At 40.2% G+C, this 25,148-nt stretch overlaps 2 protein-coding genes across 2 annotated transcripts in view; one reads left to right on the top strand and one right to left on the bottom strand.

Moving 5' to 3' along the window:
- arhgap42b (Rho GTPase activating protein 42b) overlaps window positions 1-16,221 on the top strand; it is an 82,336-nt gene extending 66,115 nt beyond the window's left edge. Inside the window, exons 8-25 of the mRNA XM_080510087.1 lie at window positions 258-387; window positions 752-852; window positions 3,021-3,130; window positions 4,344-4,400; window positions 6,357-6,435; window positions 6,722-6,761; window positions 7,069-7,131; window positions 7,238-7,312; window positions 7,740-7,824; window positions 8,017-8,075; window positions 8,591-8,696; window positions 8,947-9,106; window positions 9,787-9,937; window positions 10,082-10,522; window positions 10,859-11,015; window positions 13,952-14,014; window positions 14,144-14,223; window positions 14,934-16,221. Of these exons, the coding sequence (XP_080366213.1) occupies window positions 258-387; window positions 752-852; window positions 3,021-3,130; window positions 4,344-4,400; window positions 6,357-6,435; window positions 6,722-6,761; window positions 7,069-7,131; window positions 7,238-7,312; window positions 7,740-7,824; window positions 8,017-8,075; window positions 8,591-8,696; window positions 8,947-9,106; window positions 9,787-9,937; window positions 10,082-10,522; window positions 10,859-11,015; window positions 13,952-14,014; window positions 14,144-14,223; window positions 14,934-15,022 (2,046 nt within the window). The 3' untranslated portion in view covers window positions 15,023-16,221. The remainder of the gene's footprint in view (window positions 1-257; window positions 388-751; window positions 853-3,020; window positions 3,131-4,343; window positions 4,401-6,356; window positions 6,436-6,721; window positions 6,762-7,068; window positions 7,132-7,237; window positions 7,313-7,739; window positions 7,825-8,016; window positions 8,076-8,590; window positions 8,697-8,946; window positions 9,107-9,786; window positions 9,938-10,081; window positions 10,523-10,858; window positions 11,016-13,951; window positions 14,015-14,143; window positions 14,224-14,933) is intronic.
- Window positions 16,222-18,216: 1,995 nt separating this feature from the next.
- Window positions 18,217-23,557, bottom strand: pgr (progesterone receptor; the record flags this gene model as incomplete). The annotated part of the gene is made up of 9 exons (XM_080512298.1): window positions 18,217-18,372; window positions 18,448-18,605; window positions 18,886-19,016; window positions 19,125-19,269; window positions 20,695-21,000; window positions 21,208-21,324; window positions 22,273-22,382; window positions 22,674-22,913; window positions 23,046-23,557. 9 exons carry the CDS (start codon window positions 23,555-23,557, stop codon window positions 18,217-18,219), a joined length of 1,875 nt encoding a protein of 624 aa, XP_080368424.1.
- Window positions 23,558-25,148: the final 1,591 nt, after the last annotated feature.

The following is a 25,148-nucleotide window of genomic DNA, read 5'->3' as shown; positions in this document are numbered from 1 at the left end:
CATCTAATGGGAACACATGCAATCCAAATGGTTTTTCAATAGGTTGATTATTCTTCTCCCCAGGTGTGCTCATGCAGCTGTACAGATATGAGGCATTTGTCAGTCGTTTGACCTTTTATTTTTCTTCCTTTTATGGAGGCACAATAGAAGTGTTTCTGAGATGATAAATCACACCGTCACACACATGCAAAGAAAAGACATGTCAGTGCACAGAAATTCATCGGGCTTGATGGCATTGTTTCCCATTCTCCACTCAGACGCGGAACAACTTTGTGAGCACCAAGCAGGAAGTAGAGAAGCTGATGAAGAGGATAAGGTCTGCGGATCAGGACTACAAGCCTCCAGGCCAGTGGACGATGGAGGGCTTCCTGTACGTCCAGGAGAAACGTGAGTCTCCTTCACTGCCACCACCCCTACCTCCTTTGGCCTAGAAGTGCCTGGCTTTACATCCGTCACCATAAACATGTCTGGAGTTCTCCCAGGCCTGTACAGAGGAGATCCTCTCACACAGCTCATAATTCATCCTGTTTACTGATTCACTTAGATGTGTTCTCAAATACGGGGGGGGGGGGTTGGTTCACCACAAATGGTAGATTTTTATCAGCAGCGATAAACAACTTTTGATTTATCACAGTGTAATTGCAAATTGATTTTCAGAAGTCCTTCAAGAAGCTTGTGATTCAGAGAAAAAAAATATTTTGGCTCTCAAATGTTATTTTCTTGTTCTCCATGTCTTTTATTTTGTTCTCAGGCCCTCTGGGATGCACATGGATACGTCACTACTGCACGTACGAGAAAGGCAACAAGACCTTCACCATGAGCAACACTGAAATCAAGTCCAATGGGAAGCAGGTACTTTAGTTTAGTTTAGTGCTTCATGGCAGGAACAAACATTTTAAGTTTGAACCTTGTTTATAACACAGTTACTGGTTCAATCTGAGATGGGCAAGAGAGGCTTTTTACATGTGTATTCTGCACATTCTTTCTTTGTGTGCGTGTGTATTTTCCAGGTACTGCAGTTTTGTTTCCTCCAACAGTCCAAAAACTTGCAATTTAAGGTTAATTGGTGACTCTAAATTGTCATCCAATGCTTCTCGCCATCAGATGTGGTAGTTTTAAGTTTAATAAAGTGCCTAAAGATGATGCATGAAGTAGTCAGCACTTAGGTATGAGGTAAACACCTTGTGCTTTGAAAACTTTTACTCTCAAGTAATCCAGTCCAAGTTTATTTTTTTAAGTTAATTATGCAATTTATGCAAATTAATCACATCTAATCACACATTTTTTCAAATGTTTCCTTTTCAATTTGCAGAGCACAAACAGCAAGGTGCATTTAAGTCTTATTTATCACAGTTTAATCATTCTATTACTATAATATATTGTGACATTGATCCATTCAGGATACATTGTGCAGCCCTGGTTAGCATTCACGAAAACCAGAGATCAATTTGGAGTTATCAAGTGAAAACTCAAAAGAACAATCCAACTTGATCGTCTTTCCATACGAATGTCTGTGAACTTGCCATTTTTACTGTTTATAGCATATTGTTCTCTTCGCACGTTTATGTGGTGTCATCACAGAAACAATCAACAATGCAATCAGTTCGTGGCCCAACATGAAAACTGTGTTCATTTCAGCATATCTGCTGTTTCTGTGTATCGTTTTCAAAATGTATTCTAACATGAAAGCTCAAAAACAACGACTTCATTTGAAATGATGTTGTGTAAACGGGGCGTGTCTGTATGTCTAATGATCTATCTCAAGCTGTCCAGTACAGTTTACCTTGCCTTTCACCAAATATTTGCCGTGTTAATCTCCAACTCTCTGCAACCCCAAATTGGCCTAAAGTGGGAATTGAAGATGGATGGAGGATGGTTTTGTTCAGTTTATTTGCACATCCATGTGTTAAAAGCACAGTAAAGAGTGAGCCTGTGTAATCTGTGTGGGTGAAACAAAGAGCCTGCTGGAGGCTTAAAAGAGTGTCTCGGCTCCCCGAGGGGGGAAAATAAAAAATACAAAAAGTCAAAGCTGCTGATCTGCCAATTTGGGCACAGAAAACAGAAGACTTGCTAACTCTAGGCGAAGAAAATGGTTCTCATGTAATAAAATCAACAAATACCAAGAAAAGTAATAGAAGAAATAACCTTATAACTTTGTACATCTTTTAATAGGTTTACTTTATCAGGAATGACTCACTCTGTAAGCGTAATGCAGTGCCGCCGTGGATGCTGCATGTCCTGCTCTAACTCACCTGACTGTAATGAGATCTTTGTTATCGGGCTTTGTGGGAGTCCATGCAGCTCAGGAACTTGGAAAGTTACCAGTTGGGGAAATCCAGCTTCCATGACGACAAGAAACGTTCCACAAGGCAGCCCCAGAAAAAGTGCCATAAAAAAAGACGTAATCACCCACACAATCCAATGAAACAATACTACATAGCTTCAAAAGTTACTTTTACACATAAAAATGCTAATGTGTTTTGTTGTTTGGTTTATTACAAAGATATTCTATTTCTTGCATACATGCACAAGTCCTGGTTAGATTCTCAGACCTTTTTCCTACTTCCCGATTGAAAAGATCCCAGTTCTTTCAGATATGTATTTTCTGACTATGAGAAAGTGGGACTGTTGCGCTTCAATGACAAACACTGACTTCATAACACTTAATTAATGACTTTAAGGAGAACAAATCAATTCATATATTTGCCACATGTACTGTACATTGTGGTGCAATAGGATTTTTCCAGTGCTTTTCATCCTTCACGAGGAAGCTATGGGAGTCATTCAGGAGTTTGAGGACCTTGCTGAAGGTACCACAGATAAATCAAAAGTGGTATCAGGGCCTAAACTGCAATAAAAGAACAACTGACCTCCATGTGAGCACTTTCTGACAAGTTCTTGGATTGCATTTAATTCTCTATTCTAGATTTGCATTGACAAAATGAAAGAATAAAAATTTTTCTCTTTTCATTCCGGGGTTTTTTGTGGGTTTTTTAAACTATAAATATGTTTGTTTTCAGAATGGGCTCGTCCTGAATCAGCCAGAGATGTTCAAGCTCAAGTCCTGCATTCGGAGGAAAACAGACTCCATCGACAAGCGTTTCTGCTTTGATATTGAAGTCATGGAGAGGTCTGTGATACACTTTCTTAAAAAGTAAAAAGCAACATACATTCAGTGTGATGTTTAATGCTCTAATCATCACCACTTGTGAGTGTTTCAGGAAAATGACTGCAGATACCCAAGTTTCTATAAATTGGCATAGCCCGTTATATATTGTAATATGTTGTTCAGTAAGCTCCAGTTTGTAAAATAGTTAATGACGGGGCTGCGTGATATGAGCTGAAAATGCGATAATGTCTTTGGTCGAGAAAAGTTCTGTTTTTACGCACGGAAAAATACAATTTAAAAATGCAACTTGCATATGCATAGTTTATTAACCCCATGTTAATACCTGCATGATTGTGTAGCATACAAACAAACATTTAATGTGTCAACCAATCACGGCCTTTGATTTCTGGGTTCACATGAAATTATGGTGTCATGCATATTGTTGAGATCTTTTTTATACTAGTATAAAACAGTACTATTGCTCCTCTTAGACCCAATTTTAACCAAACACAATGACACTTCTTTTTTTTTAACATCACATGCACATCTGCAGTTCCTGTCAGCAGCATTTCAGAAGCTTGTTGTTATTTTTCCTTGATTTTTGTGCGTCGGACTCCTGCTGCCACCAGTAATGATTAATGTTGAAATAATGAAATCAAATATGATCACTTGTTGACTTCTTTCGCTGCTGAGCTCCATCTGATGAAATATGTAGGCTTGAATGTATATTGATTTATTGCGCTTCAATCAGTCTTATGCTACATGTATGTGACAAATATTTATATCACTATGATGATCAATATGCAATCTATCGTGCAGCCCTCGTGAATGATAATTTTTGTATGACACGCTTTTATGAATGAATTATGAAAGATGCATTAGCCGAGAGCTGTGATTTTGTTTGTATGTTTGTTTTTACAGCTAACTTCTATTCAAACTGATGCATGTTGATGTTTAGTTTTCATGCATTTTGTGTTCTGATACTGAAAAATTAACCCCGGTTGCCCTCAGAGTACACGACTCATGAACATGCAAGAGCTGTTCAGGTTTGATTAACATCTTTAAAAGACTCAGTTCAGTCGTGTGAGATATCCTGAGCTCTGTTTTTGTCCTGCATGTTTCCTCCAGTCTCCTCCCTCTCCAACCTGTGTTTGCCTTATGTCTGCAACAGTCATATTTATCAGATTATTTTTTGAACCCGTTCCATCTTTTCTCTGTGTCCGTGTCGATGTAGAAACGACATCTATCGTGGAACTCTTTTCAGACCACTTCAGTTTTTCTGTAAAGTCCGGTATGTGAACTGACCATCGCTGCCCTCTCAGAGCAGTTGCATGTGCTGCATGTGTGCTGCTAATTGTAGTGCTCACTCCAATCCAGACCTAATAAAGCGCTGCTGGTTTGTTTTCCTGTTCACAAAATCAAAAATCACAGGATCAATAAGGGCTAATGGCACCGACACCTTGTTGAATTATTTTTCTTTGTCTACCATTATTCTTTAATAACTTACTCCTTCATGTCATTCTAAATATCAGTTGATCTCTTTTCTGAAGTTTCCTATTTTCCCGTTGTATTATGAAAAATTCGGATTTGATTTACACTTAATGTTTTAGTGGGTCATACGATGAAGTAATGGACAAGTCTCATACAGCTTTAATTGCCTGTCAACTGATTAACACTGGCAACATCGACCGAGTGCTGCAAAGTTGTTGATGGGAGCTCATTATTGTGACGTGTACTTCAGAAAATAATTGTGTTGATGTTGCAATGCAACAGCAGCTGGGCAGGTTCTGAGTTCACCCTCAGCTCGGTTTTCTGAACATGGACAGTAACTGCAGTTTATTCACAGTTCATCCCATTTATCATAAAGTGCGATGCCCCAAGGTGTGTGTTCTAACCACAAGGACAATGTGGGCCAAACTCTAGTCTGCTTCAGGCTCATCTATTCATCCTCATTATAATAAACATGCGGTTACATCTGAAGACCAGCCCTCATCCACTCGACCGTCTCCGACTTGCACTTTTTTGTTTGTTCACCAAATTCGTTCAGCCATTTAAATACTTACATTTCATTTATTTGGATATAATTCTGTTTGTCGGTAGGTAGGTAGGTAGGTAGGTAGGTAGGTAGGTCGGTGGGTGATGGGTGAGTGGATGAATTTGGTAGGTACTATATGTAGATGATCTGGATCAGTAGTGAGGAACGTTTATGTATAGTTGGATATGTAAACGTGTACAAAGGATAAGTAAATCGATGAACACTAAGACAAATGGACAGATTAAAATTGTCAGCTGCTTCTATTGAACTCACAAACACCAAATAAAGTACCAATAAACTATTAACTAAGTGATCTAAAAAATAAATAAGCAAACACCACAGGGATACCAAAAATAAGATTCAACATGTAATTGAGTACACTACATGAGTTAACCACATTAAAAACAAAAACAAAATTGATATACTGTTTTTAACAATAATAGTCAAATAGATGACTTAGAAATAGCCAAGAACCGATGGAAGCAATAGAAACGTGTTTCTGTTACTATTTATCAAAAATGCAGAGGTGTACGTAACATAAAGTGTTCCACCTTATTGTCAACAGCTTCTGTGAGGATTTAGCAGGATATATTTCTAATAAAAGCAAGTGCTTGTTTGTTATATGAAGTACAGTAACAGAGTGAATATTTCTAGAAGGAGGCGTTTAATATGCTTCCAACGTTGTTGGCATTGTTCAGTGTTTTGAGTTGAAGGCAAAACCTGATGAAATAAATTCCAAACTGTCAGTGTGACGTGAAATCCAGGGGCTGGTAATTACACCACATGTAAGCTGACACGACTCCATGCTTGTACTAACTATCACTCCTGGGTATTGTCCAGTTTTTGGATCATCCATTAGATGATGCTGTGTGATTGTGTGATTACCAACTAAAGAAAGCAGTGCTCCAGATATATGCAACAGGAGCTCAGGGCAGCTTCACACAATTTAAGGTGAGGGACATTACATGCATGTTGGGTGCAAAATAAATGATCACGCTACTATTAAACGTGTGTAGCTTTTAATTGGGAGTGGAACATGAAGCGCAAAGCCCACTGAGGGCACGGTTTGAAATCAAGCAAACTGCACACGAGTTATTTTAGTTCCACTCGTCCTTTTGTAGTGGTCTTAGCCAGTGTAAACATGGTATGTCCAGGGGCCCCCAAGGCAATGAGATCAGACTGAGACTGGGCTATTCTCTTAAATCTTTCCAGGCACGGCGTTATGACACTGCAGGCACTGTCAGAGTCCAACAGAAGGTTGTGGCTGGAGGCCATGGATGGCAAGGAGCCGGTGAGGAACTCTGCCTGGTTTGTTTTTGAAATATGTGCTGGCTGCTGTTTGTTTGCCCAGGATGTCCAATATCACCAAAAAAAAAAGAAAGAAAATGGAAAACCTTCACTGGCACCATCTCCTGGTGGTTTCAGTTAGAAATATAAAGACAAACAAACAAAATGACGTCACTATCTACCTGAGCTATTATGAGGAGAGTCCAATTACAGCACAGATAGTAGGGTATAATGTTTCTTTTAATTAAGCTCCTTCATTTAATGCATTTTTTTGTGCAAATATTCTCCAGATTTACAACCTGCCAGCCATATTAAGCAAAAAGGAAGAGAGTAAGTATGTTTCACACATTTCTTTCTAACTGAACTGATTTAACTATCTGAGAATGTGAATGAACATCTAAAGATGCCAGCATACACAAATCAAGCAGCCACGTCAATACCTATAGCTGTCTGTGTTTATTAGCACAATTATTTGACATCCGCCCACTCAGCTGACACCGCACAGCCTTCCAGCACACTGGTTGTATCTTATTAGTTTGAGAGCAGGCATGAGAGCGAGCTCATTATACCTACATGATGCGTGGTTAACCCAGACGGCAATTGACGTGGCAACCCTCTTTCTTGTGTCGCGTTGCAGCGTTTCTTAATGAGGCAGGGTTCAACTTCGTGAGAAAATGCATCGACCTGGTGGAGATGAGAGGTGAGTTGTGGGAATGTGCAAGATGAATGTATCAATGACTCGATTAACGATGGATTTCATAAATGCATATGTAAAATGATTCACTCTGTGATTCATTGTTGCTCAGGTATAAATACAATGGGCCTGTACAGAATTGGAGGAGTGAACTCCAAAGTACAGAAGCTGATGACCACTGTCTTTTGTAAGTTGTGATTTAAGGTAACATCTCGTACATTGCATTGCAAAACAATTCACTCGTGCCTAGGTCACTCATGTGCTTCAGGGTCTAAATAACCAGTTTTTTTTTAAATTGCTGGTGACAGCAGAGTGAGGCAAGAGGTCCTCCTTGTGGTGTGACAGAGTAACAGCCACTGGACTGGATAGTACTTTGTCATGGCTTTATTGAATTACCCACAGTAATCCTGTTTGCATACATGTCATACTTACAAACAGGAAATGTCTTGAGTGAATATCTGAGGCTCATTTCCTTCTCTGTAAGACGTCACACATGCACTCTCCCTCTTACTCTAAATGATGTTGTTCATGTCAGGTCGCGTCGTTTTCTGCAGACCGTTCACAGCTCAATTGTCGCAAAAACAATGAAACGTGCTTAAATGTGTTGAAAATAGCATCCAAAGCACCTGTGGATATGGACTTGGACCCGGAGACGTGGGACAACAAAACCATCACCAGCGGCCTGAAGAATTACTTGAGGTCAGCTCGCCCCGCCGGCTGCATGTCTTTAACTGTCAGGAGCCATTATTACCTCCATAATGCCTCCCTGAAACCTCCCCGGAGTCGGTCACCCTTTCACCGCTGCCACTGACTCACAAAGGAAAGGGGCTGCATTTAAAGGACCCATGTCACTCACCAGATAGATGACGACTGTTGTTTTTGTTCCCCCAGGTGTCTCTCCGAGCCGCTAACGACTTTCAAGCTCCACAAAGATTTTATCATGGCTGTCAGTAAGTTATAAAAAGTTACTAATCTCTATAATATCACAGATACATTTTGTTTCTTTCTTTTGTTTTGTTTTTTAAGCATTAAACAGAATTATTTGTTCCAGTATGTTCGAATTAAAAACTGCACACACTCATGAATAGTACAGGAAACCATTTCTTACTATTTTAAATTCAGTCTTTTAAAATGAGATAAGCTTTGTAGGTGCCGTGTGATTCAGACAGTATGAACATCAAATCAGTAAAATGACTGAAACAATTAGAGCATGTCCATTTCACAAAACTTCCATGTGCTATGTGCATCATATCACACTCGTGTTTTTTGGATTTGAGATTATTTGTGCTTTCAAGTTGATTAATATTTATATTTGAGCTTGAATCTGATGTTTGTGTAAAACACCAGGCTCAGTAGTCCGATATTATGGGGCCGATATTCCAGAGCTGCAATTTGATTGTGGAAGTTGGTAATTGGCAGCTTGCTGTTGTTCATCACCAGCCTGATTGTTTCGATTTCTCCTCAGAGTCTGATGACCAGAACTACCGGGTCTGTGCCGTCCACACTCTGGTTCATAAGCTGCCAGAAAGAAACAAGGAAATGCTGGAGCTGCTAATAAAGCACCTTGTCACGTATGTCTCCCTTTAATGATTCGGTAACGCCACAGCCTTTCAAGGAAAGCGCAGGCCTGTGAGAGAAGATAAAAATCGCTGCAAGTAATTAAACTGTCTTCACGGATCGAGGATGTTAGTTTGTCTTCAAAAACTGTCGGTACCTGCTGGACTGGAACAGAAAATGTCAACTTTTGGTTCCGAGGTTGCAGAGTGAAACTATCAGCTCAACACTGTGTCCTACACTCACGTCTGTGTCTTGTGGGTTCAGAGTTTCTGCACAGAATCAGTCCAACCTGATGACAGTGTCGAACCTGGGGGTCATCTTCGGACCCACGCTGATGCGCTCGCAGGAGGAGACCGTGGCCGCCATGATGAACATCAAATTTCAGAACATCGTGGTGGAAATACTCGTTGAGAACTTTACCAAGGTGGGTCATCGGCTTTGGATTTGCATCCATTTTGCAGTTTGACCTGAACCATCGATCTAATTATCATACGCACGATGCATTTATTCACTAGAGCCAAACTGGTGGGCCTAATTTTTTTCATTATCAGACCAATCCTGAATGATATGAAGAGTTTGTTGATATTTGACACAAAACACAAAGCCCTGCTCTATATTGGGATAGATGTTATATGTTACGGTTGGTTTGCACAACTAACCAGAGTTTTTGTATTCCTCCTACATTTGATGAAATTCCAACTCTAAAGCTGTATAAACGTGAGTGCTTATTGGTTTTGAGCATATCAGGTGATGTGTATTTGTGTAATAAGAGAGGATGTCTTAAGGTGATAAATATTAATGTGTGCAGAATTCTTCAATTTTTTTTTCCTCAGAAAAAATGGGATAGAAAAATAGATTTGACTAACTTTGAAAAGTAAAAAATTGTTGTGTTCAGTGCTCAGTGACATGGCCAAGGTGAGGAAGGCTTAAATCCCACCACCAGTAAACAAGACTTGTTTAAACATCGAGACTGTGCCAAGAAATACTTGAAAAGTGATATTTCTAAGGATTAATTTTAATCTATCTTCACAGACAGAATGACATCAAAGTTCCAGTAAAACGAGGATTGCTAATCCGAGTTGTGCTCCTCTTTCCATCATTCAGATCTTCCACCAGCCTCCAGACCCTAATGTACCCCTGCCCCTACCGCAGAGCCGGCCTGGCTCTCGCAGGAACAGGGCCATCTGTTTATCCACGGGGCCCCGGAAACCCCGCAGCCTCTACACCCCAACGCTGTGTCTGGCAGATGCAGAAAGTGAGTACCAAAATTGTGATTACCGCCGCAGGCCATCACGCCACAAATTGCCAAAACCTGCCACGAGCTATCATTATTTAGAGACATCTGCACACTTCATCCCGTTACCATTTTACCTGTCCAGGAAAATAGTTTGCTTCGCAGGTTTTAATGAGGGCCTCGTGTGCCCCGTCTCTGGTCCCTGCCTAGGTGACACTTTGAGCAGCAGCCCAAGCAGCACCCCCATGGGCAGCATGGAGTCTCTGTCGTCCCACTCCTCGGAGCGGAACGCTTCCTCCAAAGCCGCGTCCTCTGGAGCGAGGACGGGGCAGGACAAGCCGCCGGTGCTGGAGCTCCGCGGGACGCCGTCGCAGCTCTCCAATGGCCCCGGGAGCGCCGCGTGGGTCAGCAGCCCCGAGTCCAGCTCCCGGGAGGACACGGGGCGCACAGACGGAGAGTCCGAGGACGCTTTAAGTCTCTCCTCGGTCAGCACGACACCCAGGTTGTCTCCCGCACCCAAAAAAGCCCCACACCGCACTGATCTGAGGCCGGAGCTGCTGCACCGCTCCCCTGCCCTGTCTCTGAAGTCGCTGCTTGTATCCGAAGGTAGAATCACCATCAACAACCTCGGTCTGAACTCCCCTGTAATGAGTGCACCGATTTAGTTTCCCTTGCAGTAATAAAGTAGGTTGAAATCTCGTAAAAGTGACATTTTTCAGGATGAACTTCATAAACTGGATAGTTTTATTGTTATGATTTATTCTTCCGGGGCTTTCAACCTCTGACAGCAGCCCATTTGATTTACACATAAGTTAAACACCAGTGAAAGTATTATTTACACGGCTCATTGCCTGGAGTTGTTAGGTGCACTGCTGTTTTCCAATCACACTTTGTGTAATTTTACCGGGCGATACAAGTAATTATTTGTCTGTTGCTGTCAAGGCCGTAGGAGCTGCTCCGGATCTGTCCAAAGTTTGTCAACACTGGAAGCCAAAGAGAGTTTAAAGGCTGCTGGGCACCCAGACCTCCCTCCAAAACAAGTGATCCGCCGCAGGATGGAAAACTCCGTCAGCAACGGCTACCAGCGACCCGGATCAGTGTAATGACCTCTAACAAGCTTCTAATATCAGTGAATCAATGGAGATATCATTAGGAACCTGCTGTGCATTACTGCTTCACTTCATTACAAACAGAATATTATAACAATTCCATTCACTAGAAGACAAAACTGACATCCTCAATAATGGCCAATATGTAAACATGAAACACGAAACATGTAATGAAATAGTCAAAGTTTGAATGACAGTGACATAAAGAGAGTGCTGCATGGTATTTTTCATTGCTGAAGGAATGTGTGCTATCCCACTATCCATGATACAGATTTTTGAGAAGCAAACTGCACAAAACCTGCAAAAAAACCTTTTATTCACAAGAAATGTAATCATATTTAAGTAATTTTACAATAGTGACTGCTTTTGTTAATGTAATAGCTTATTAGTTCAACGGTGTCCAATTTCATCTTGAGTGAGCCGAACAGGTAAAATTGTGCCATAATTACCTTTAATTTAAACTCAAAATGTTTTTGTTATTGTGGCACAGAGTATGTGTGATGAAAATGTCTATATTTTGACAAAACCAATTATTACCCCAAATGACTACAATCTCAACATAAAGGCAATTTTAATGAAACCTTCTGGTGTAAAATGCAGTTGAAATGTCCCAAAATCTTTCATGGCAGCATCTCCAGTATCTCAAGTCGTGAGTCAGTGTGGTTGTTGTGACTGCTACTCTTAAGAAATGTGTGCGAAAAAAACTATTTTTACAATTTGCTCTGCGTTTTAGCCGGCCGTATTGGAGCCTCTTGAAGGGCTGGTTTTGGTCCACAAGCCATATGTTTGACACCCCTTTATGAGATTGCTCGCAACATGGCCTCAAATATCCTATTATGCCACAGGCAACCTATTACATAATTGACTTCATTACACTTAAAATGGACAAAAACTATTACATCTTTGGCCAATATCACATTATTGTTTATAGCAGACCCTGTGAAATTATCTCCAATTATCTTTAATTTCTTTGTATTTCCATTTTTTTTTAAATGTGTGTATTCACACAATCTATAGAGCCACTACTATTGGTGCAGAGGCAAAGCTGCTTGGGTTTCTGTTGGATACAGAGTTAGTAAAGGTTTATTACTGAGCAGGGTGCCTCATTAGACATTTGATATGGTGTGCTGGAAGAGAAAATTGGAGAATTTTACGTGAAAATGCTCCAGTGATAATTTTTTGAAGGCTGAATGAAAAACTAGTCCATGGATTTAGCTCAGGAGGCCACATACAGAACAATTTGATCTCAATTAGGACAAAAGACAACATAATGACCTGTAGATGAAGACAACTCGAAGCATTTACTGCAAAATAACAACCAAAAAGTACATCCTGCAAATATTTAATGCAAATTATATAAGATATATGGAGGCCGACTTCCACTGCTGATTCAATGATTTTGGTCTATGTTGTTATATAAACTGTGTATATATATATATATATATATATTTATTTTTTTATTTTTTTATTTTTTTTACAGTACGACGTGCAGTGGACATATTGGGAACTGCAGTTAGATTCATTGTGAAAATGCAGTCAATGTCCTTTTGGGGTTTTTTTTTTTGTTTTTTTGGCACCTGAATTAAAACCTCTTCAGGCCCAGATTGGTTCGATGAAGATTTATTTTTAGTTTAGGATTTAATGTGAATGAATTAAATTTGTTACTTTGTGTAAGAAATAATAGATTGATGTGCACTTTGACAGCATTAACATCAACTATTCTATCTATTACATCTGTGTTTATATATATGTATATATGTGATTATTAACATACTTAATAGATAGAATAGGCAACCACAGTTTTTTGTAAACATGTGCTGTATATATTTTATGAAGCCAAACAAAATAAAACAAATACAGTTAAAACAGTTTTATACCCCTCCAAGAAAAAAATGCAAGTCAATAAGGGTTAAGGACAATAGATCAGAAAGCATTTCCCCTCTCTAGGGTAGAGAGAGTCGGCAGCTTCGTCCTCCATCTGTTTATGTGCATTGAGAGGCTTCTAAGATCAGATGAGTATGTGTTCTGAGATTTATGCCTTTTCTGGTGTGCAGGGAGAGCTGGCTTTAATTACGTTCTGCCTGCTCTCGGGTTGATGTGACCCAGCAGCAGTCGGTGCTCGCTCTCCTGGGACAAATAGATTGTTTGACTTGTCTGAGAAAGCCAGTCACACAGTCTCTCAAGTAGTTTCTCTGTATCAGGCACCCAGCCTCTGCCCCCGAGCTCTGTCGCAACCTCCCTTGACTCTCGAAGGTTGTTGTGCACGGGGTCAAGTGTTGCCTTGTATACAGTTTAACTCTACACCGCGCTGCAGTCAACTCTGCCCAGAGGAAGGAAACCTCCCGTTTTAAGCTGTTATTCTTTTCACCTCTTTCTAGACAATGAGAAACGCTCACTTTAGGTCAGACAGGGTTGAAACTCTCTAAGGCAGTCCTGCTTTATTTGATCACATTTAGAACAAAAAGTGGGTGGTTGTAGTTTCCATCTTGCATGTTTCTCTTGTTTCTGCGACACTTGATGAAAAATGAGAGCTTGAATTTAAGCCACGCTCACATTTTCACACCTATTTCCAGTTTTAAAACAACCCAGGGTCGCAGGGTACTGGAGATATGGGCAATTTTGAGTCACCAGTTAACCCCAAAAGCATCTTTATGGACTTTTCTGGAGAAAAAAAAAACAAAACACATACGTACAGGTAGAACATGCAAACTGCACAGAAATGTCTGGATTGAGCTCAAACCAGGTACGTTATTGGTGTAAAATGAGTTCTAACCACTGCACCTCTGCTGTCATATTTGGGACAACATGGTAGATATAACAACACCAAGATATATAAAAGCAATTCACTAACGCTTGTCTCTCATTATGTCATACTACTGTTTATTTATCATATCAAAGTACTGTGAACTACGTCTTCTTGTTTCAGGGTCGCTGCCCGAGCGCTGCTTTTTGAAAGCGCCTCCTCCCTGCAGTCGGAGCCAGTCCTGAGGTGCCGTGAACACAAGAATGTATTCCCAACATAAAAAATGTTTGACCTGATGAGCGCTCACTCTTATCGCAAGTGTTTCCCTGACATTGCTTGTTTTTATTATTATTTCATCTTTTTTTTTTCCTACAGAGATGCCAAGGCGATGTATTCCTGCGAGGCCGAGCACAGTCATGAGCTCAGCTTCCCCCAGGGGGCGCACTTCACAAATGGTGAGCAGAACCAGGACTTTTTTTTTTTTTTTTTACTGTACATTCACTTGAGCAGTGCTCACATCCACTGAGAGCTGAATGAGTGATGTTCTGGTGTTTGTTAATCTGAAATTTCAGCCCTGACTCATATACGCAATTATTGCAAACGATCTGTTGGATATTTATTTTTTTAATTTTTTATTATTTCTTGCTTCGTCGTCTTCTTCCATAAAGAGATGACTTGGCCCTCAACCATTGCAGACAGGTCACAGTAACCTTGTGAGAGAAGGCACTGGTGCCTGTTCCCTGTTAACTCTGCCTGTGGAGCCAGCGGCCAAGCACAAAAACGTCAACAAATGCTCCCTACCACTTACAAGGAGAACCACTTTTCTCCACATTTCTGTTTCTTTAAAAAAAAAAAATAATAACGTATTCAATGCATCATAGCCAGATTGTGTTATCTCGTGTGTTTTTTTAAAGCCGATTTTCTTGATGCATCTCAGCAACACTTATCATTTTATGACGATTTGCACTGTTAAGCTGTGGGTTTTTTTTAAAGACTTCTCTCGCCCTGCGTTTTCCTCAGTCTGCTATTTACCAAGTCTCATTGTTGTCACATTCAGACTCAGTGATTCTAATCAGTGATACTAAATCAGGAGTTTGCCTCCCTTTATCTATTTAACTTGCATTTTTGTTGTTGTTTTTTTCTTCTCTCTTTCAACTTCCTGCAGTCTACCCCTCTGTTGAACCGGGCTGGCTCCAAGCAACGTACGAGGGAAAAACAGGTCTAATCCCAGAGAATTACGTTGTCTTCCTCTAACAGGTGGCAAATGTTTTTAATTTTTTTTCCTCATGGCATCCATGGGGAGAAAAGAAAATGCAACGTGGTTGATTGAAATTTAACCAGTCACTGACATTTGTTCAGCAGATGTCAGTCAAGGCAGCAACATTTTAGAGTCCTATAATATAAATACATTGTATACCTCCTTGTCTGTGTTTGTTTTTCAGAGGTTCAGGATCAATATGTATGACATATTTACTGTTAAAGGTAAATATATCACCCACTGATTGCACTGATGTCTGCGTATTAACCTACAAAGTTACAAAAGAGACATACTCCATTTCACATTTTATTCCCAGAAATATGGTAATATAAAATAGAAATTAAATATAATCTTTTTGTTTTAACCTTTCTGTTATATCAGCATGCAACTTCCTTCGCATCAAATGGAAATCTACTGTTTCCTCAGCATTCACTTTAATTCTACAAGCTGTGATTTTAGAAAATAATCTACAGTATAATAGAATGTAATTGAAAAAAATAAGCATAGAAGGTTTTGCAGCTTAACTTTTCATGTCTGTGGACTCTGATCATCGTTGACTTCTGCAAGCGCACTTTCTGGATAGCTTCACGGTACTTTATGGTACATTAATGCCCACCGCTCCTCAGAATATTTACTTCTCGTGAATGTATCGCTATACACTGTCAACTATGCTGTTTTTATAATGTTTGGATGAAGCTTTGCTGTACACACTAGTACACTGGTGTACTAGTAGCAGACACTAGACATATATCAGATAATATTTTCTAGATCAGTATCGAGTTCGTAATGACAAAAAAGTTGCATTCAGTGACATGATTGAAAATAAAGGAAAAAAAGATCAATATCAACCCTTTTCAGTTTTTACTAACTGAAACATTATCAAAGAAAGACTTGCTCAGGTTAGCCAGACTGACACTGGGAGGCTATTTGAGATTTCCTCCTTGCCAAGATCAGGATGTTCTTTTCCATTTACATCTCTAAGAATGTGATGTGGCCTTGAACTATGATGCTGGACTATTACTCCCTCACGGTCTCTATCAACCGAGGCGTATCATAAGAGTGAGATTCATGTCCTAAAAATGTACCACTTTGTATCCCCTTGTTTTTTTTTTTATATATATGCATTTGAAAGTTTGTTTCCTTGCAATCATCTACTGTAAGTTGAATGTGTCCAACCATGGCTATAAATAAATCATGTGACCTGTTGGTCTCGTGCAGATTTCTTTGCTACACTGTGTGAAATGCTGAATACAGAAATTATAATATTGCGTGTAGTGATTGTTATCCACCCCGATGGATTGCAGGGGAGCCAGGTTTGATTCCCAGCAGAAGGAAGCAGTTGTTTGCTTCAGACATCATTGTTCAAAATATACATAATATGTTTAAGTTTGAGTGTTTAACATCATTCCCCTCCTCATTCCAAAATTTTTTTTTGAACTAACAGATTTGATTTTAATCTGGTAATTTTGTACAAATTGCGCTGTTAAAATTGAGCAACTTCACACATTCTTGCAATATCTTTTCACAGCACTGATTCAGTGGTTGGGTTTCTTGTTGATATTAAATATTGTGGATATTTTGACACAAATTTGGATGCAGAAATTTTCTTTTTTTTTTTCTTTTTTTTGTTGAAAAAGCTATACATTTTATATTAAAAAACAATGCAGTATTTGTAACAAAGCAGCCTACATTTCACTAAAAACTCAGGACTGTCGTGGGCCAAAACCAACCCGTAAAGAGATCCAATCTGGCTGCCAAACAACCAAGCAAATTGTCAACATTTTAAAGAAAACTAACAGATTTCTTAAAAGTAGCAGACACAATACAACACTGAGACTCGAGCTGAGATATCGGTGATGCTGCCATGAAAGATAGAAAACTAGCATTAGCCTCAAAGCCATGTTGTCAGGGTGAGTTTGTAAAAACATCCATAATGCAACAGTTATAAATGAAAGACTTTTCACTAGAAAGTGTCGTTGAGATTGTATTCATTTTCAGTAGTAATTGTTAAAAAAAAAATTTGAAAATATAGACATTTTCATCATGTACATTGTGTGCCACAACAAATAATTAAGTTTAAATTTTACAGGTTAATGAGGCACTATTTTAACTGGTCCAGCCCACTTACAGTGAAAATGGGCTGAAAGCGGCACCTGGACTAATATGTATTGAACACCCTTTATTTAAGTGACCCGTTTGTTGTCTTTCCAACAGAGCAAGGAGGCGGGATGTGTGAGGAAATTGTAAAATAAAAAAGAAATGAGTGAAAGATAAAACTTTTTTTTACTGGATGTTTACATAAAACTGAATGTAGTAAATGTCATGAAAAAGAACGCAAAAAATAAGTAATAATTGTAGTCTCTAAATCAAACCCTCTACCTTTCAAAAGTCTAACAGTCAACCAAAATGACGACTTTAAATTAGTTTTTAGTTTGGTCTGGTAGTGAAAAAAACTAATTCAGCAGAAAAAGGAATCTATAGACCAAATGTAGAAAAAAAACAAAAACAAAAACAAACTCCAACCTCCGATTGCCCCTGGTAAATCACACCGTGTTCCTATCTATGACCCATCAATCCCAGCTAACCCCAGACAAGTTCAGCAAACATTCACATTGACAGCCAGTTGAGAATGACTGAAAATTTGGAGAAAGAAAAACATACATGCAAGAGGGGGAACATGCAACAACAACAAAAAAAAAACCTCAGACCCAAAGCCCCTTGTGAAGTGACTCACTTAACCACCAAGGCAACGTAATTGCTTCTCATTCAAGTATCTTCCTACTTTCACCTCCCTGATGTCATTCCAGTGAGTTACTGAGGTACCACTCTAATTAGTTTCATTATATTCTGAAGTCTTTGTTGCTTTAAATATATATATTTCTATGGATTTATTAGAAAAACTATCATGATCTTCTGCAGTGCTCGAAATACATCATGCATCAGCTAATAAGTGACATTCATCCATTAGCTTTATCATTTCTTACTGATTCTGCTGTTATAATATTCAAAATCTGTCTAAAAACTGTTTAAGAAACACAATCATTCAGTTTCACCTCAACAGAGGCGACAGAGAAAGCAAAGTATAAGCGGTCTGATTACATTATTGAAAGGAGAGCAGTGACGGATCCAGATATTTTGAAGTGAATAATTCTTTCTTTCGCAGTGTGTCTCCTGAGAGTCGTGACGCACATCACTTTGCGTGGAATAGCAGCGGCCTCACCATGCCTGCCAGGACCTTGGGAAGCTGCGAGGCAATGACCTCCGACATCATCTCAGGAAACTCCACTTTCATGGAGTCCGCCTGGATGAAGGTGCTCAGGCAGTACAGGTTGACCTTCTTCACTATCTGTCGAGAGAAGAGACATCGGCGTTTGTGTCCGGGCTCCATCAGGGCTGCTTGAATGAACGTGGGCAGACTTACATCGTGCATGGCGTCCATCAGCTTGGTGAGGTGGTAGAAGCGCTGGGAGCTCGCCACCACACCCTTCTCCTTCATGTGGATCGCCTTTGTCAGCTCCCGGATATAGTTTTGTCTCATTTCGTCAAAGGCCGCCTGGCTTTTGAGTCCTTCGAGAGGCACTAAGAGTGCAGAAAGAAACTTTCACATTTTATGCACTTTTTCAATCAAGTGTGCAATAATTGTCCACAACACGGAGGAAAATAACATTCTGCTTTGAAACTGTGTGTTTTAGTCTGTGTCAGATGAGGATTTGATACCAGCCGCTGCTACTTTCATTTCACCAAGGGCAAGCCAGCTTAATAAACTGTACACATTTACAGTAAAAAGGTTCACAAAGCTACTTTTCAAAACACTGTGATTAATTCAAATGAGAACAATAGTGGAGAAGGTGAGTCTGACCTGTGTTGAGCAATATTATGGCTTTCATGCAGAGGAATTCCTCACGGGTAACTTGAAGATTTGCAAATTCCTGCGGGATAAACTGTATCGCCAGGCAGAGGTCATAAATTGGTGATCTCCTCATTTGCTCCCTGAAAGACAAAGAGATGTTTGTATTTTCTTTGGTATCTGGATACATCAGAGTCATACCTACACATCATCCCGGATCAAAATCGAGTTTTTTGACGACGATTACTTACTGACTTAAGATCAGATCAGGAGCAAAGTACAAAAATTCGCTGGTGACGTTTTGAAAGGAGCGCCAGCCAAGAGAGAAAACCATCAGATTCATCCAGGAGTACTGGATAAGAGTCATCTGGTCGTTGATGTGAAGATTACGAAACCCTCATGGAAGAAAAACAACAACATGGCTTTAGTGATCGACCCAGTTATCCACAGTGCAGAATGGATCAGGTCATCTCGACCAGACATGGGAAACCCATGGGCCTTGGGCCTAAAAGTGCCCTTGTCTGAGTTCTTTGTGGCCCTCGATCATTTCTAAGCTGAGGTGATACAAAGAAGTTTTTTTTTAAAGTTTAACAACCAAATGCCTTCCCCACTACTGGGTTAGCGTTGGGTTTGGGAGATTTCAAACACAATTATCCCCCTATTGCACCATATAATGGATTATTTGTAACAAAGCAACCTAAATTTCACTAACTATAGTTATATAACTATAAATGAACAAAGCAATGCATTTTAAGCAAGAAATTATCAAATGCAGGCATTTTTGATTGAATGAGCTTCATTTGCAGCTATTCGGTTAAGTCTTGACATTAAAGTTTCCCTGCCATTTAGCACAGTCTCTTATAATTTTGCTCTCTGGTAGAATAGATGATCTATCATATCTATTACCTACGTTTGTCTCCCAAGCATGATCAAAGTTGCTGATCTAGACTATTGATAGACACCCTTGTGTCCACTTTGGGAGAATTATAGCTAAATGGGATGCTCAGTTAATTCTTGTGCATAATATTTCTACGTTTAAATACATAAGTTCAAATGAGATTTCCCTGATAAAATAAAATGTCCATTGGACTTTGGAAATTAGCCACAAAATCTCTGGGCTTCTGCGCTCTAACACTAAAAGAGTGCTCTAATTTCCTGACAAAATCACCGATAAGAACAAACCCTGGTGTGATTGCTGTCTTGATGCAGCTCTTTAAAAGTGACATTATTTGAACTTTCATTTCACCAGAGTTAAAAAGGCCAACCCAGGGGTGGTTCAGTTTAAGTCTGCAACACACAAACAGCATCAACAATGCTTTATCTTTGTAGCAGATCATAATGGAGGCTTGCAAGAAAGGGAAGACATCCTGTGCTTCGAACCTTGATGGGTTTTTATGAGTCACTGGTGAGCTTTGTATTCATACTCTGCACTGCACTTAACCCAGCACACAATGCTATCATGCAGAATTTACTCAACAGTTACCCAGTGTGCATTCATTTTGCATATTCTGGTTCAGTATTACAAATGAGCGAATGCAACGTGGGTGAAAAAGTGTGTTTCTTGCTTTTAACCTTGGTGCAGACCGGTGAGCTGCACCAAAAGTGTTACACTGACAAAGATACTGTTAAAGCACATGTTAAAATCTTTTTATTTTTTTTGCTTGTTTTTTTAGATGTGAATGACTTATCTGACATCCAAACCAAAGGAAGTGCCCAGGCCTCTATCTCAGCCGGACCTATAAGATGACACCTGCGGTGCAGCCAGCCAGTGGATCCCCATGGCTACAACCACGGTGACCCTGCAACGCTGCGGACTGTTACCTGGTAGAGATTTGGTCCACTTGACGATCCACAGCAGCTGCTTTTCACACAGCCGGTTGAGACTGTTGAGCAGAAGGTGAGGGACATCGGGCTGAGAGTTGTCATAACCGGAGTAAACCATATCCGGCTCGATATTTTCCAGGATGTTGAGTATTTGCGTGGAGAGCTGCAGCTCGTGGAGGCTCGGTATGCACGCCATGGAGGTCAAGGCCTGACTGTCGCCGGACATGGCCAAGTGGGAATGGAACATCATGGACGGGGTCAGACCCAAGGCTTTCAAGGCCCCATAACGCTTCAGCTTCCTGCCTGTGACATGAATACAAGGCCCAGGTAGTCAAAAAGATTATCTCACTTAGAGATCTCTGTATATGGAAGGTGTAGGCAAAATATTAATGAAAAAAACGATATTTTTCCTTTGATGTTTAAGAAGTTTTAACATGAAAACAGTTCAATTGAACTTGTGCTTTATGGCTGCATTGAAAAAAACAAAACAAAAATATATAGAAACGGTACCTCCAAGCATCATTCCGGCTTGATAGCACTTTCTAAGGCGACATGCTGGGCAATTCTTCCTCCGGATTTTGTCCACAATGCAGTCATTTCGCCCGGCACACAAATAGCTATGATGGCCTGTTGGGAGAATTGATACAGACAACGTATACTATTATAAAAGCACTTGATTCTCAGATTTATAGGAAGCTAAAGAGGCACATAATGAGCTTGGGGGGGCTCTTGAATGACTCTTGTCTATTAGCAGTGGCTACTCCAGTCCCACACTGAGGCAGCACTCTGAGAGATCTGAAGAACAAAATTAGATAGCAGCAAGGCTGTGAGGACAGAGTGACATGGCCATGGTGAGACATAGTGGCTCTAATATATCTTACACTACAAGATAACAAAAACCCTCCAAGATGGGGAACATGGTGAACATCAGTCAATGTGATACTATTGCTAACCTCCTATAACAACCAGTGAAGTTGTTTTTTTTCTTCCTCCAAACAGGATGAAAGGTTTGTGTTTCTCTGTCAAAAAAATAAATAAACTAATGTAAGATTTTAACCATTTGAAGTAAAATATTACTTAATACATTGCATTGTAGTTGTATTAAACATCATCAGAACAGGTAAAAGTGTGTTTGCATGCATGACTAGTCAACATAGTCAAGGCCAACCTTGTTGAGCATCATCTGATAAAGCAAGTTGCATAAAGAGTAAAACATCATCCAATACATACAACCAAGTCCAGGTGACCGCATTCAATTACTTTGAGAAGTAAAAATTGATAGGTTCTGGCTGAACAACTAACAGATGCTAAAATACTGTTAGCATCAAAGGTGGTTTTATGTTTCTTCTTTTCTTTAATTGATTTGTATGGGGTTTTTATGACTATGTTTCTTTCTTCAAATGTTGACTTTAAATCTGACTTTCATTCGCAGTGATGATGTGGCAATGCAGTGAGAAATCAAAAGTTCATATTATGTTCTTAATGACTTAGGTTTCCTCTTTTATGGTGTGGAAAATCGGTGGCCTTGACTGAAATAATGAAAGGGACTAAAATTCTAAATTCTTCCTTGCTCACCTTCAACTGCTCTCTTAAAGAAGACTTTACAGCTTCCACAGGTTAAGACTCCATAGTGGCAACCAGATGCCTCGTCACTACAGATGACACACAATCTCTGAGGGGGCATCCTGTAAAAAGATATTAGACAGAACCAATTATTGAAGACACTGCACTCTGCTATTCAAATGAACCAAACAATTAATACATTATGTGACCATCTAAATGTGGATGATGGTGTTAAAGTTACTTGTCTCCAAGTTAAAATTAAACTCACACTTTAATGGTGTGAACATCTTACAAATTGGTCATTGTACTTAAAAACAAATGTGATCATTATGATTTAACTTTAACATCATGAGAGAAACATACATTCAAATGTGAGATCAAAAAAAAGGTATGAGCAGTAATGTAGTAGTTACCCTGGAAATCCAGAAAAGGGTGATGGGTTCCTCTGAGACAGGCTCTGGTTCTGGATCCCATCATAGCTGCTGGGAGTGAAGGGGTCGTCGGTCACTCCTGCTGACTGGCACCAGTACTGAGGCTCAGCTGGAGACGTTTGCATCTGCCAACGGGGAAACTCGCTCTTGTACATGGTGAGATGGGTGTTCGTCAGCGTGTTGCCATCAAAGTTGAGAACAGACTTCCCGGATAAACCACACCTGGAGTCAGTCCTCACCGAGTTTCCCAGCTGCTCTGACTGATTCAGGTCGATGAGAAAGTTTGGAGAGCCCTCCATTGTCGGTCGAGGAATCGGCACAAAGGTTGCGCACTCCATGCCGCCGAGCGCCAACTGTTGCTTTCTTTCGGGGTTGCAGCAGGTGTCGAGAGCGCACAGATCCGATGCTGGCTCAAAGTTAGACCCGGTGGTTTCCGTGATCACGGAAGGCTCCTTTTCATCCTTGATGAATTTACATGCAGCGGTTGTTGCGGGGAGATTTAAACCTGGTAAACTTTCCGGAGTGCCCACGTTGACCGTCTGAACTTTACCAAAATCCTCCCACTGAGCACTGTCACACTTCACATAATCACTGTTGCGATCATAAAAATGTTTGGCAGAGAGTGAAGCATCGAGTCGGTTACAGTCTTTGAAAACTGCGCAATCACCGCCGGCGGTTGGTGCTTGAATCGGTATTCCAAAATTACGCACAGACGAGGGCATGCAAGTTGGAGCCCGTGGCTCATGTGACACTTTATTATTTGACCGACTGTAACCAGCCTCAATCAGATCACTTACTCGTGCGTCGGTGGAGTCTGCGATGGAAGTGTTCACAGTGCTCATCTTCCCGTTAACTTTGTTTTCCATTTGGTGACTCTCGATGCGCGCAGCAGAAACAGGAGATTCGCCCCAAGGCTGAAATGTGCTCGATAAATTGTGGCAGAGAGACCTTCCTGTAATCCTCCTCCCTGTCGAGAAAGGATGTAACTTGCCTTTCTCTTACATATGTGTCTATTACACAAAACTGTGCCGCCGCTCTCAAAGGTCGAAAATTACTTTTCAGTCTTTGTAGATTAGACAGCAATTACGCTCACCTCCTGACATAAACCTGCCACTTTCAAGTAGATCACAAGTCCACGCAGAGGTTCCCTGCTTCATGTTTCAATATTAAATAGATCTTCTTTTCTTTTCCTTTCACATATGTCCAGTATTCCACTATCGGGTTGAAAATAAAATCCTTAGAAAAGAAGAAATGCAATGTCGAGCGACGCTGTGGATATGCGTAAAGTTGCCCTGCACTCACAGCAGACCTCTCCAACTGTTGAGCATGCCAATGAGTAGAATCGACGATGGTTCATTCAGTGTCAAGAGCCACTAATCCCCGCCCCAATTCATGAATCAAGAACAGCCTCGCGACGTTTTTGGCCAAATTAGGAAGTAGCATTTACTTTGGCTGCAAGTTAATAACGGTTCGTTTTAGTAATGATACTGAAACTTAACCTAATATTACATACAATTTAATTGGACTCAGAGGCAGGGATGTGATTGATGGATAATAAACTTGTTTTGCGGGATGATTTCCATTTCAGTCTTAATGACCTCTGGCTATTGACGTGATATATACTCATTTATCCATGTTAAAGTGCTAAGTTGGCAATCAGAATGAATGAAGAGTGCAGACCCATTTTATTCAACCTTCTGTGAGGAGGCTTGATTCAACATATTAGCTGTAAATGAAATCTGCTCAGAGTTACAGTTCTCAATCAAAGCCCCATGTTTTACATACTAACCAGACACAATGCGTCCTTATCTTGTGTGTTTCCAAAGGCTCCCGTGTGTCACAATGGTGCCTGTCGCCTCCCCATTCCACTCGTTTGATATGGCTCTCTTTAATCCAAGTTAGATAACAGTGAGGATCTTGCTATTAAAGATAATCAGCCACAGTTTGTAGGATGCATGTAGTTGTGATGCACATGTGGGCCTTGGCACTATCTCCTGCGTCATGTTTCTGACAACGCCAGAGGATCCTCATACTAAGACCTCCATTGGATAAAAAGCTGCATGTTCATATCTAGACAAAGTGTTCCTTGAATGCTGTAATGACCTACTTATCACACAATACTAATCTTTACATGTGATTCGTGGCAATTGTTAATGGCCTTACTCTACTGACACCATTTTTTGTTTCTATTTCCGTTTTTAGATTGTTTTAATTATTTTATTTTTTATGTAATTGGTTACATTTCCAGATTTGGATGACTGAGCTCCCCTTAGCTGTTATTTGTCTACGTTTCACCAAATGTTTAGTTCTTAAAAAATGTTCATAAAGATATCTTTTACTTGTACAAATGCTTCACAGCAAGTTGACAGATGAAGTGCGGTGGTTGCTTTTAGTCCTCAGCTTGGCTATTTGGAGGTGATTTACTTGTGTACTAGAGAGGTCAGAGTGTTCCTGGAC

Source organism: Blennius ocellaris (genome assembly GCF_963422515.1).
Source record: "Blennius ocellaris genome assembly, chromosome: 2".
NCBI classification, from domain to species: domain Eukaryota; kingdom Metazoa; phylum Chordata; class Actinopteri; order Blenniiformes; family Blenniidae; genus Blennius; species Blennius ocellaris.
Note: the sequence above shows the minus strand (reverse complement) of the source record. Positions and strands in the feature narration are given on the sequence as shown.